Source organism: Lissotriton vulgaris, chromosome 5, assembly GCF_964263255.1.
Source record: "Lissotriton vulgaris chromosome 5, aLisVul1.2, whole genome shotgun sequence".
Classification (NCBI taxonomy): domain Eukaryota; kingdom Metazoa; phylum Chordata; class Amphibia; order Caudata; family Salamandridae; genus Lissotriton; species Lissotriton vulgaris.
The window spans coordinates 102,822,508-102,835,866 of NC_141693.1; the positions used below are offsets into that span (position 1 = coordinate 102,822,508).

The window sequence follows — 13,359 nt, forward strand, 5'->3', positions numbered from 1 at the left end:
GTGGTGTGGATTTGAGAAAGCTGTGCATGCTAAGGCTTTTATGTCATGGGTATAAAGTTGACAATTGTTTACTTTTCTTTTTAAAAATAATTTGGGTTGTTTCTTTACCTTCTGGTACATTTCTGAACAATTTGTTAAGCTAAATTGTAATGTTGCATTGTGTGCGCATGCAGGGAAGAACGAGTGTCTGGCAGATATGCAAAAAATCATCCTACGTCTCAGTAATTCCAATCCTAGAATGAGTTACTGGTTTGCTTTACAACGACTGTTAGTAAAACAAGTAAGTGCTTTGCCAGCCTGTATAAGTAGCAAAGGTTTTAAAGGACTTGTTTTCGTGCAAGGCATTGCTTTTCTCAGTTCACGGAAGGGGTAAAAAACATCTACAGATAGTAATAGGAATGACAGGATGGTGAGATAGCAGAATATTGATACGTGTCGATCTGGTGAGGACTGCGGGCAGTAAGTGCTTGATATGCCATTTGCATAAGAAAATACTATATCTTTTTTTCATTATCCTCCATTAGTTATTAGTAAGGAAGGCGGAAGAGAAGCGTTCACCGACAGCATTCGGTTAGTCTTAGGGTGACAAAGCATGCTTTGGTCTGAGGTAGATGGCGCCCAGAAGGCATAGGTATATGTATCAGGAGCTGCCATTGAAAGGATGTGGAAATGCGCTTTAGATGTTGCCGGTATTGATGGCTACTGTGTGGTTGCAGACTTCGCCGGGCTGACAGTGGGTGGAGAAATGCTACGTTGTCACTATAGGTTTAATTACATGAATGGCGCATTCTCTCTGGTGTTTGTCCTTGGGGCACTTGCTGACTGGTGCAACACATGGGATCAGGTTTGCCTTTGACAGGAGGTATGGTTTAGTGGGGTACAGAGTGTAAATTAATGTTGAGGTGAGGAAACAAAAATTGGACCCTTTGTACATTTAATATTATTGTGTGCATCATGCAAAGATGCTAGCATGAAGAACAGTTTTCGGGTGGTCAGTTGAAGAGATTGTTTAACATGTTTTAAACTTCCACAGTGGCATTGGGGAGGCCAGCAACTGAAAGGCTCTGTCTTTACTGGTAGGCAGTGGTTAGATGGGGACCGGCCATCAGTCTTTCTGTCGGTGGTGGACAGGGGAGCAGTGGGCGGCAGTCACGGGTTTGCAGTAACATCCGAGGGGTGGTTTTAAAGGCGGGCGGGAGTAGAGTGTAATGGATGCGTTAGTAGCAGGCACGACGGATGTGGTAGGCGTTTGGATGTGGTTAACTGAGTGGGCTTCGCTTGGAGGTGGGTCACCAAGTAGGAGGATGTGTTTGGTTGGCCGGCTGGAGGCAGTGTTATGTAACTTTGCTGGAGGTCGCTGCAGCAGTATTTACTGATGTGTGTAAATCGCCCGATGAGAGGGCGGATGTGACGAATGGAGGAACCAGTATCCTTTTTTTATGGCTGGGGTGAGCCCCTGCAGTATGGCGGGTCGCAGGCCTGAGAGCTCTTGACTTGCATGGAGAATGGGGGGGCCCTCCATGTACTTTGCAGGGGGGCCCCCTCAAGTTTGGTTACGCCACTGGCACTGGTCCTACTTGGCCTCTCCTCGCCTTTGACACGGTCGACCGTGTCAAACAAGCCGGCATTCTAGGTACAGCGGCTTGTTGGCTCTCCTCCTTCCTGGAGGATCGCTTCCTGGCTGTCCGCCCAATAATAATAATAATAATAAAGCGTTTTATAAAGCGCATGGCTGCACAGCTGTGTATCCCCGCGCTAATTGCTGAAAGAAAACTCCCTACGGCCCACTGGAACAGGGTACAGAAAAAGTTAATGAGGGAAAAGATGAGTTTTAAGTTTAGCTCTAAAAAGGGTTTCTGACGGTTCCATTCTCAGATGAACTGGGAGGGCATTCCAATGTTTTGCTCCAAGGAAACGAAAGGAGCGGCCACCCAGTTTTGCTCTATAGATCCGGGGAAGTTTGAATTGCGACATACCCGAGGATCTGAGGTTTCTGGTAGGACGATGGATAGTGAGAAGATTCCTCAAATAGGTAGGTCCTTTGTTGTGTGCAATTTTATGGGCATAGCAGAGACTCTTGAATTTAATTCTTTCTCTAACTGGGAGCCAATGTAATTTAGACAAGGCCGCTGTGGCGGATGTTCTTTTTGTTAAACCCAGTACCATGCGGGCGGCCGCATTTTGAATGCATTGAAGCTGGTGCAGTTGTTTTTGGTTCACACCTAATAGGAGAGCGTTTCCGTAATCTAGGTGGGGTGTTATTAATGCATGCACCAGAGTTTTCCTTGCTTCAATGGGAATAAGATCGATAGTTTTTCGCAAGATTTTTAACGTGCCCATGCATTTGCCTATTGTTTTATTGACTTGTGATTTTCCTGACAGATCAGAGTCAATCATTATCCCTAGGTTTTTGACTTTCTCGACTGGGTGGGGGCACTCACCCAGTGTAGTAGGCCACCAAGCCTGGGACCATATTGAGGTTTTGTTCCCTAGCACTAGTACCTCCGCTTTGTCACCATTTAAATGGAGGCAGTTATTATCCATCCACTTTGTGGCCCCACAACGCAAAACCAACTGTGGTGTACCACAAGGTTCCACTCTTTCTCCCCATCTGTTCAACCTTTACATCTTCCCCTTAATCCAGTCCCTTAAAGACTGGAATGTGACAGTTTTTAACTATGCAGATGATCTGCAATTAGTTTTCCCAATCAATAACTCCTATAGTTCCATCACTGAATTTCAGGCCACCATGTTACATATACAACAGTGGATGGACCAGAACCCCCTTAAGTTAAACCCTGGGAAGACGGAACTTGTTCTTATTTGGGACAGCCTTAAATGTTGGGGTCCTCATTACTGGCCTTCAGAGTTAGGTCCTTTTCCCTCCCCCTCTCACTCGGCCAAAGCATTAGGAGTTACCCTCAACCATGATCTGTCACTAAAATCCCAGGATAGCACGGTCATCTCCTAATGTTTCTTTCAAATGAGGAAGATCAAAAAGATACATCAGTTCCTCACACAGGAAGCCCTGATCCAAGTGGTGATCGCCACTGTCTTGTCTCTCCTGGATTATGCCAACTCTGTATACTTGGGCATGCCTATCTATCTGTTTAAACAGTTACAGATGGCCCAAAATCAGGCGGCCATATTGTTCCTGCATCAACCAAGGTGGCAGTCTGCCACTCCTTTGCTAAGGAAACTTCACTGGCTCCCAATCCCTCAACGCTGTGCCTTTAAGGTGGGCTGCCTCATCTTTAAATCTTTGCATGGTAACAACCCCAAAATTATTAACACCTTAATATCTAGGCACACCCCGTCTCGGAACCTCCGCTCTGCTCACCTCTCACTTCTTACCATCACCCGTATTCAAACGAGTCCGTCAGGGCGGCTGTAGATTTGCCGCTCTTGCTTCTAGACTGTGGAGCACTTTCCAGTTGGAGATCCGTTCCTGTACTGAACTAATGCAATTTAGGAAATCCCTTAAAAAGTGGCTATTTGCACAAGCCTACAACTAAAGCTGTCTGTTAATAATTTCTGAGTCTTTACAGCGCCATCAAACCATCCGGTGTACGTGCGCTTTATAAATAATTTTTAACATTAACATTAACACATATTCCACTCTTAAATATTATGCACCCTAACTTGTGGGAAGAAATGTGCGTTAATTTTCAAAAACAGGTTTTCCTACCTGTGAAAGGGGTCATTTTGATAGGTCTGTGCAGTAGGGTTCACGAAGCTGCTGTAAGGGATAATTTTGATAGTTCTGTGTAGTAGGGTTCAAGCTGCTGCTGTAAGGCCACACAGTGTAGCCCTAAATCCATGTTTTCACTGCCACTGTAGTTCATAGCACAATAGTGCTGTAGTCCACAACTGGCATTCAACTTTCCATGTCTGTAGTATATTTCTGTACTATTTACTATGACCTTATTGGAAAGGTTCCAATCAGGTTAAAATCCAATTTTGATTTTTTTTTAGATAACAGAGCACATACACTGGGCACCAGATTGTAGTGTGGTAGGTTCAGAGTTCAAGATTATCATCAGGTGAATCTCTAAAAAACAATTTAAAGTGGGGGTGACACCTCAACTAAAGGGTCCCTTTGCAACAATAGTTTTAGTAATTTATTACGTTTGGTTAGCATTCCTTTATTGTCAAACTTACTTTCTTTGGAGTATGTAATGGCTTATTGAAGTACTCTGGCAGATTTGACGCTATCTTGCTGTGATTTTTTTAGGAAGCACTTTGGGCCCTCTAGTAGTTTCCACAAAAGTAGTCAGGCTTAATTTAGAGACAAAGTATTAAGTATTTATGCAGCACTTAAACAGCAATAAAGTGAAAACACAATGCACACAAAACGTCCCACACCAATTTAGAAGAATAGAGGAAATTTTACTAAATTATTTGCCACTAAAATTACCAAAATCCAATTTGTAGAAGCGTACTTATGAATTTTTAAAGTCTAAATTGCAAAAAGCAGGAACCATGAGCATTTAGTCGCACATAACTAGCACATAGGCAAAAGTTATAGCTGGCCATGATGGAGCACAGGTCGGATACACACAGTGGATTGGGCCTGATCTCTGCTTACTTTCGGACTTTGAAGAAATTTTGAAGAAAAATGTTTGAGAAAGTAAAGTTCTGCGGGGCAAGGCAGTTGGCGGTGTCCGAGGAGGAGGGGTTATCTCTTGGGAGCCACTTGCCAATGCTGCAGTGAAGATTTCGACGTTCAGACTTATGAGTTTGGCAGTCTTGTAATGGGCCACCATGCCAGTGACCCACGCCAAGACCACCAAAGACACAGTCTGGTCACCCACCGTAGTCCGATTTGAATACAGGTCAGGCGGTCCTGTGCCGGCGGTCCCTCTGCGGTGCCTTTCAAGGGTTCATATGTGAGCCTTAGAACGGCAGCAACTTGGGACAACACAGCGCTTTCCCGCATGGTATGGACTATGAAGTTCATGCCGTGCTGGAACAGGCGGTGTATACAGACAGGGGGGCACACCCTGTGCCTCCTTGCATGCATTTTTTGGACAAGAGGCAGCTGGGGGACCTGCAGGGCCCCCTTAGTTTCCTCACCTACACACTTTTTATGTCCGGCTTACCCCCATGTAGTGATGAGGAAACGTTTATTATGCTTAGCGGTGCAGCAGTGGCACTGCCAGCATATTGCAGTCTCAGGCCACCACTAGAATACCAAGGATGGTGGATCCCCAGTGGTAGCAGCGATCCTTTGGTGGTCAGAACAGCAGTCAGAACGCCGGTATGGCTTTAGCCGCACTGCCACGCCGGGTCTGGTGGTCTATCGGACCACTAAACTCGTAATCAAGTCCTAAATCTCTATTTTGGAAGTTGAACATCTTCAGTGGAGTAAAGCTGCATGCTGTGGATGACAAGGGTTCAACAAGGTCATAGACCCCTACTGCGAGGTGTTACTGAACAGGATTTGCTACTGTGGAGAAGAACTTAGGTGGAACTGCCCCAAAGTCAGGTCAACCGGCGATGCACCTATGGTGGATCGACAAGCAGGTAGGCCCCAATCTCCTCTCTGTTCTGAGAGCACTTTTGCTGGAAAATGCTCAAAATCCCAAGTTTTGGATTTGGGTCCAGGTGCAGTTTCAAGATGATTGAAGCCTTTTCTGTCCCTGAGGCTCTCATCAGGAGTCACTCCCAAAGTCCTGGTTTCAAGTAGAAGAGCAGGGTGGACCTCCGGGACTCAGAGCAGGCTACAGGCAGCAGAGCAGTCTTTCTTGGTGCAACAAGGCAGTCCTCTGATGTACACATCAGGCCACTGCAGCAGGCAGTCCTCTGAGCATCTTTCTGTAGGTCCAGGAGAAAACTGAAGAGGGGGTCTGAGGGTCTGTTTGTATATCTGGTGGTCCCTTGGAAGTTGGATAAACTTCTGGAGTATGTTTTTCAGTACCAGGACATGTAGAACTTAAAATTACACGTCCAGTCTTTTAATTACAATTCACCCTGTCCTATGGGCTGTCCAGAGCCTACCTTTGGGGTAACTTAAAAGTATTACAAAGGGAGTTTTAGGCTTGGAAAAATGAGTTATTTTGCCAAGCCAAATTGGCAGTTTAAAACTGCCAATGGGCTGCAATGGCAGGCCTGAGACATATTTAATATGCTACTATATTGCATACCACTTCAGAACGTATATGTAAATTAAATATGCCAAGCAGGTGTAAGCCAATTTGACCATGTATTAGGGAGTGAGTATAAGAACTTTAACAATGGTTAGCAGTGCTAAAGTGGCAGAGTCCTAAGGCCAACAAAAACGAATTCCAAAAAATAGGAGTGTGAAGGCAGAAAGAGTGGGAGTTATCCTGCAGACAGGACCAAGTCAAACAATTCCTGTTCTGTTCCCCCCTGACACTCTCATCCCCATACCATTGGCCAGAATCCTCAGTGTGTAGTCCAACCCACCTATGACCTGGAAATCAATCCACTTCTTCCAGATACCAACTTCTTCATATCTTCAGGGCTTCAACCCAACATCTCCTTTCATACAGAAATTGGTACTCTGTGCGCTTGTTATGAGTACTTTGGCTTACTGTAACAGTCTACTAGTTATTCTACCCCAATGGTCTGTTTTACATTACACAAAGTACTAAACATTGGTATAAAATCCCTTTATAATGTTCTTAAGAGCACCTCTCCCTCCAACCATCATCACTGAATCAGCTGGGTTAATCAGCAAAATAAAAGGCCCATGCAAACTAGCACTTCTGGTTTTATAAATGCTCTATCCCCTGATCTAACTATCTCAAATGCTACAAAGTAGGTGACGTATCACAACTGTGGCTTGGCTAACATAAACCTGTCTGGATTTCCTAAAAGGTCTTCTACTGCCGCACAATTCTGCTCATGAGAACTACTCTGATGATACCTTTGGAATCAGCTCCCAGTTATAAAGTTGTTGCTTACTCTTGAAAGAGGCAGGGCTTGTTTTGTACAATGTAACTTTAGATAGGAGAATTAAATGGCTATCGTCATGTAATCTCTAACAGTTGTTTTGTGTTATTGATAATGCTATTTTTCAAGCCAGACAATTTGAAATCAGCCTTAGCACCATCTTATGAAGCTCATGTTTCTTTTACAAGTCTAGTGATACTGTCAATAAACGGTCAGTAGAATCATTCCATTTTCCAATTGGAAGGTGCATCCATACTAATGTTAATGTTAATGTTAATGTTATGGGATGTTATATAGCGCACGGCTGCCCCAGCCAAGGGGCGTCCTGGCGCTTGCAGAAAAGAAGGGGAGTAGGCAACAGCGGAGGGAGAACATGGAATTCAGACCTAGAAAAATTTAGCAGAAAAGGTGGGTTTTTATGGCCTTTCTGAATGACAGTAAGTCGTTGAGTCCGCGAATTTGAGAAGGTAGAGCATTCCAGAGCCTGGCTGCGATGTGCCGGAAGGAGCGGCCACCCATTCAGGCCAGCTTAAAACGGGGAACAACTGCCAAATTTTGCCCTTCCGAGCGGAGGGCACGACGGGGTGAGTATGCTGTTAATAGAGGGCTCAGCATAGGTGTCCAGGTAGTTTTCAAGACCTTGAATGCGAGGCATAAGGTTTTAAAATGGATCGTCTTCTCCACCGGGAGCCAGTGAAGTTTAATGAGTTTGCTACTCACAGATTTGCAACGAGGGAGGCCTGTCAGTGCTCTAGCCGCTGCATTTTGAACTCGTTGAAGTCTTGATTGAAGTCTATTAATAGTTACTTTTCATTTTATATGTCTATGTTCCTATAAACATGATCAATAATCTCTATACAATGTATTTTGGAATGATTCACATATTGTAAAGAGTTCTGGCCCTGAAGAAGGGTGGTTTCAACATGCTGTTGAGCCAAATTACTGTCAAAATCTTTGTTATCCTTGAGAACTCGATTTATTCCTATTTACTATTAGCGCCAGCATCATTAAAATCACAAATCAGGATTTATGAGTATTAATCTCCGTAAAAGTGCAAAAAATTTACTGTATTATTTTTAAAGAACTGAATTGGGTGTTCTTTATTCCAAATACATTGTGATGAATTGTGTCTGGTAAAAATGTGTACATTTGTAAAACTATGTTTTTTTTAAAGGCAGACCTTGGGGCAGCTCAAATCAAAATATTTTTTAAACTCTTAAATTATTTGTGAGAATTTTTATTAGGATAGTGACACGTATAGCTAAGACTGAATTAATGTATTCTAATTGTTATGACGATGATAGACACTTTGTCTAAGATTCGACATACCAACTACATGGTGTTCCTTCAGAGTCATTGCATAGTAGGGATATTTTTGTATCACAACATTACCTTTATTGAAGTCATCCCAGAAGACACACGAAAAATGTTGATGATGTTGCAATGGTCTCTTTCCCACAGGGGAGCAAGGAGAAGATAAAGGACCACGAGAAGTTTGCCACAGTCACACACTTAGCAATGATGCTTCAGTTCATCAAACAGTGCAAAACAAACTTATTATTGGCTGGCGTGACTGAAAATGGTCTCCATGACCGACTGAACTCTGGTAGTGCCAAATTCAGCAGTCTGGAAAAAAGATTCAAAAGTCTCAAATTTCGGGAAGCTGAGGAGGTGACTGGTAACATGGAGGTGGACTACAGCCGGTCGCTTTCCAGTTCAGAGGAAGGATCGGTTCCTCAAAGGCAGGCCGAGCAAAAGAGACTGTCCGAGCTGGAAGAGAAGCTGCGAGTGTTTGAAAACATTGCTGCGGTCCTCGGCCGAGAAGTGGAGGCATCGAGTGTGGCCATCGCTGCCTTTGTGAGGCAGAATGCAGTAGATCAGGACATGAAAAGGAGCTTGGAACAGAAGGTAAGGGTTGCATCTTTCAATGGGTTATCCTGGTGACTGTGGAGTTGGGTGTGCTTCTGTCTTCAGATAAAGATACAGCAAAAATGGCTAGTAGACTTCCCTGTCCCGACCTGGAGACCACATTGTCAGGTGGACATTGCCCAATGTGAAATCCAAGGGGAGAACTACCTTAACAGTGAAAGGTGTGCAATATTATATGAAAGCACCCCAGATTGTCTGGTATAGGGATATTGCAAGTCACCAAGGAGTGCCGTGACCATATTGAGGAGTAGGGTTGTCGTCTGTGTACCTTTAAAAGATGACGGAATTTAAAAAGACTTGCCATATGCTTTTTATGAACTTTGATGGGAATTTATTCCTATTACATTTGGTTGTGCTTTCCTCACTGCATTCATAGCTGGAAAGCATCCCTGTAGCATGCTCAATCATTCAGCCTGTCTAGATCCTTCAAGCCAAGAACTGTTTGCATGCAGGGATTTGGCTACCCCAAATTTTCAATGTTAATTTATAAACTACAAGTCCCGTAAGGCAGTATATTATTGGCATGTGGAAGCTAGTCATTATATACAATATGGGAGGCTTCTCAGCCATGGAACTGCAGCCATACCATAATACAAGCTATAGCTTTGGTCTGCTTTCTATCCCATCACTAGGCTTTGAGGTTTTTCTCATGCAAAGATGCATGTCTTCCCTCATAGTTTCTGAGGGAGACGGTGGCAAACAACCAAAGGCAGTTTCTGTGAGAGTGAATGTGTTTTTTTTTTCCGTCAGCCCAGGTGTGTTTGATTACCCACCATCTTCACTCACAGTCTGACAGATGACGGGCACCTACTCTGCCACCTGTAGGACGAAGACATGTTGGGATCACTACTCACTTGTAATAATTTTTCGAATAATAATCTTTATTTGGATATAAAACAATATCCTTAAAAGAAGCACCGACAGCAATATACATTGTAAAAGCAGAACTAACATCAATAATCAACTTTAAATGGATGCAGAGTTATCACATTGCAATTTTCACCTCCCTGTTGAACAGTCCGGGTTGCGTTAAAAATAACTTTAAAAGTACGGAGGTTGTTATACAGTAATTTACTGTATTAAACTTATTGTCCAACCCACCGTTAATAAATAGTTATAAAAGTTAAAAAAATATCAGATAAAAATAGCAACAGCAGCAATTCATGATAGTGCAGTAATGGATGAGAGACTTTTTTGTATTTTATTATTTTATCAAGTTACAAATAATACGATTAGATTTAAGCTGTTCCCAACACGAGGGGAGCATGCAGAAGGCCAATATTTAAAGCTGTATTTTCTGGACATAGAGCCGCAATGATTGCCTGTCTGCAGGACCGGATTCCCAACCTATTCCACTCGGCTTTCAGTTTGCGTCTGCGCTGTGTCATGAGTGCTGGGCAAAGACAAACCACATGCTCCAGGGTTTCAGCCGTCCTGCCGCACCCTCTGCACCATATTTCATCTGTCGTGCGACGCCAGCCTGGCAGATCTTTTAAAAATTGCCAGTCACCAAGTCTGATGGGCATAAAACTAAGTTTTAGGTACGAGGGGTAGGTGCAGGACATATAGGTTGCAGGAGCTAATCACCCGAACAAATTCATAACGGCCCATGCGTGTCTACGTTTGGCAAGATGGTTTTTATCCATAATAAGGGAACTTATTCGGACACTTTTCTTAATGAGGGATTTGAATACTGTCATACTGGGGTTAAGATCCCATAGGTCGCCTGTGGAAAGTTCTTGAATGGACTCCTTGAAAAGACGACCATACGTGCCCCCTGAGTTTTCCGCGGAGATGTCTTGCCAGACTAGTGACCCAAGTGACCCTATGTCTGCCTGTCTGAGTTTATGGCAGAGGTTTAGGAATGTGCCGATGCTGGAGAGTTCGTAATTTAATATGCCAAGTTCTAGCCTAATCAGTGAAGCAGAGGCATTTCTGGGCAAATGGAGGACTTTTTTGTAAATTTTAGTCACGTGTTGGTTTATATTTGTGTTTAATTTACCCCTGAAGATCTCATTACCATATGACAGTGTCGGACCAATCTTTGCTCTTATGACCTCTAGTAGAGGGGTTAGACTTGGGCCAGACAGTAATAAATTATTATAAGTGAGTAATTATGTAATTTTCTTAATGCAGGCCTCTCTGATGTCAGAATGCACCTGTAATAAAAACATAACTTAAACCAGTTATAACTTCTATAACATATTTTCATTTAACATATGTATTATAAAATACACCTTAGTGTATGTTATAAGGATATTGCAAGTTACTAAGGAGTTCTGTAATCATAAAGAGTAGACAAGCTAAAGGCTGAGTTCCTTCAATAAGGACACATAACTCTTGCAGCCCTCTAGCACCAGAAGCCCATTTAGAAAGTACTGACAAGGAAGAACATGCATATTAAACCATGGATACATCTCAGTGCTTAGTAACCGCAGAAATGTGGCATGTGACGCTATTTAAAAGAGTTATTGTATTACTTTTAGATGTACTTCTTTTAGATACAAATGCAATCAATTGCACTATTTCCCCGCAGTATGACAATGTGGGGTTTTCCTCCTTATGCTAAATGGGTCTCTCTACTCTTCTGCTTTAATATATGTTCATCACAATTCTTACAACAAATGTAGGATTTTAATGTGTTTATAAATTATGTGTTCCAACTTTAGCAGTTTTGGATCAAGCCCGTTGCCAGTAGCAGAGGGGCGTCATTATTCGATCCACCGTTCAGGGCTGAGGGCCATTCAATTTTGGCATGCTCACAGGTGGTGTTTCCCAGCATCCTTTGCTTCCCCAGAAGACTAGCATCTGGGGGTTAACAACTGACCGGAAGCAGTCATAAGAATGAAACAGAGGGGGCAGGGGATACAAAAGCCTGAGCCGCCCCTCTGTCCCTCAGCGCCTGGCAGTGCACAGATCGTTGAAATCCCACCCACTCACTTCCAAGGTTGATTTGGGCCCAAAATTCCAAAGAATGGAACTCTAAAATTACAGTGCCACTGAGTTAATTATCATAACCCTCTTTTAGAGCGGTTCTGTCGGCATAGGGCTGGTTAGAGGGGGGACTGACCTGCTGGTGGTCCTAACATCTAGCCCCACCTCTGATGCCCTTGATGACCAAAGCATCACAGAGTGCCCCGACAGGAAGTGGCTCCCTGGTTTTTGCCTTATAATGCCTGAATGTGTCATTCCTGTGAATGTTGCGTTAATACTTAATAACCTGTCTCTTATTTTCGAGTAATCCATGTTTGCCGAGCCCTTGTGCCCTGCTTGCCCCGAGAGGGATATAAATAGGAAATGTTTGTACATTCATGTTTCAAGGCTGATATCTGCCTTAGGATATTCATAAAGTGCAGACATTAACCCCTTAATTGCTGCCGTCGGCCAATGGCCGACGGCAACACTACCTGCCCAGTGCTGCCGTCGGCCATTGGCCGACGGCGCCCCACCCACGCACGGAAATGCCCGCACCGCGGCGGAATTACCGCCACGGTTAACGGGTTAATGTGATATATTAATATGTTATTCTGCTTAGCAACTTGCTCTCCTGAAGACAAATCGTCTAAATCCTATTCCAGATGAGGTGTCTTTGACTGTCATTTATGTGGGGTATGTGCTGAGGGAAACAAAACCATTGCACATGTGAGTACAATATTAGTTTTCCTGCTTTCTGCATTATATGGTTGTGATAATGGTTTTATTTTCTATCCATGCCATATCCTTTCTAGTTTGATTTCAGGTCTGTGTTGCATTCTGCAGTGAAGCTCACAGAATTGAAGATAGTTTTGATTAGAAGTATATTATGATTATTGTATAGTTTCGAAATATAGCTAATAATTCTACTTAGTATAGCATAATAAATGGAAGCCTTTTTGTGTTTATATCTTGATTTACGCCCTTTGTGAAAGAGTGAACCTAAGTGGCATTTTCTTTCAGATCACAGACTTACAGAGGTCGCTGGCTCTCAAAGACGTTGTCTTGAACGGTCTGCACATGCGTCTACTCTCCTTCGAACAGACGTCATATGACGGAATATTTCTGTGGAAGATTCCTGAAATTAGCCGAAAGTGTCATGACGCTGTCACTTCAAGAGTAACGAGTTTGTATTCACCAGGTACAGATTGGCAGCTTATTGACAGACATGTTAACACTTTATCCCCCTGACCGGGGAAAGCGACACAGGAACGTCTTGTTCGAGGCATATGAGCTGCAGATCACACACTGTGCATAGATCGCCATCTGGTGTTGGGCCCAGATGTTTTCACTTCGTTGTTGTCCTGGAAAAGTCTTTGGAAGTCACGAGATAGGTGACTCCTCCTTTGGACCATAGTGCGCATGGTCATCGGCTCCTTCTTCAGATTGTTTTTTTCCGCCATCGGGCTTGGATGTGCTCCTTGCGCACCAGTTCGGAACCGTTACCAGTTCTACTTTCGACCCGCAATCCTTCACCCTTTTCACTATATTGTTTTCGATCGCGATTTCCATACGTCACGCTTCTCTCCAACTTCAAAG

At 43.5% G+C, this 13,359-nt stretch overlaps 1 protein-coding gene across 1 annotated transcript in view; it reads left to right on the forward strand.

Annotated features, from left to right (window-relative positions):
• The window catches only part of TRAF1 (TNF receptor associated factor 1), a 239,901-nt gene that overhangs the window by 177,992 nt on the left and 48,550 nt on the right, over nucleotides 1-13,359 (forward strand). Inside the window, exons 8-9 of the mRNA XM_086920989.1 lie at nucleotides 8,380-8,826; nucleotides 12,784-12,961. Coding sequence (XP_086777115.1) covers nucleotides 8,380-8,826; nucleotides 12,784-12,961 — 625 coding nt within the window. The remainder of the gene's footprint in view (nucleotides 1-8,379; nucleotides 8,827-12,783; nucleotides 12,962-13,359) is intronic.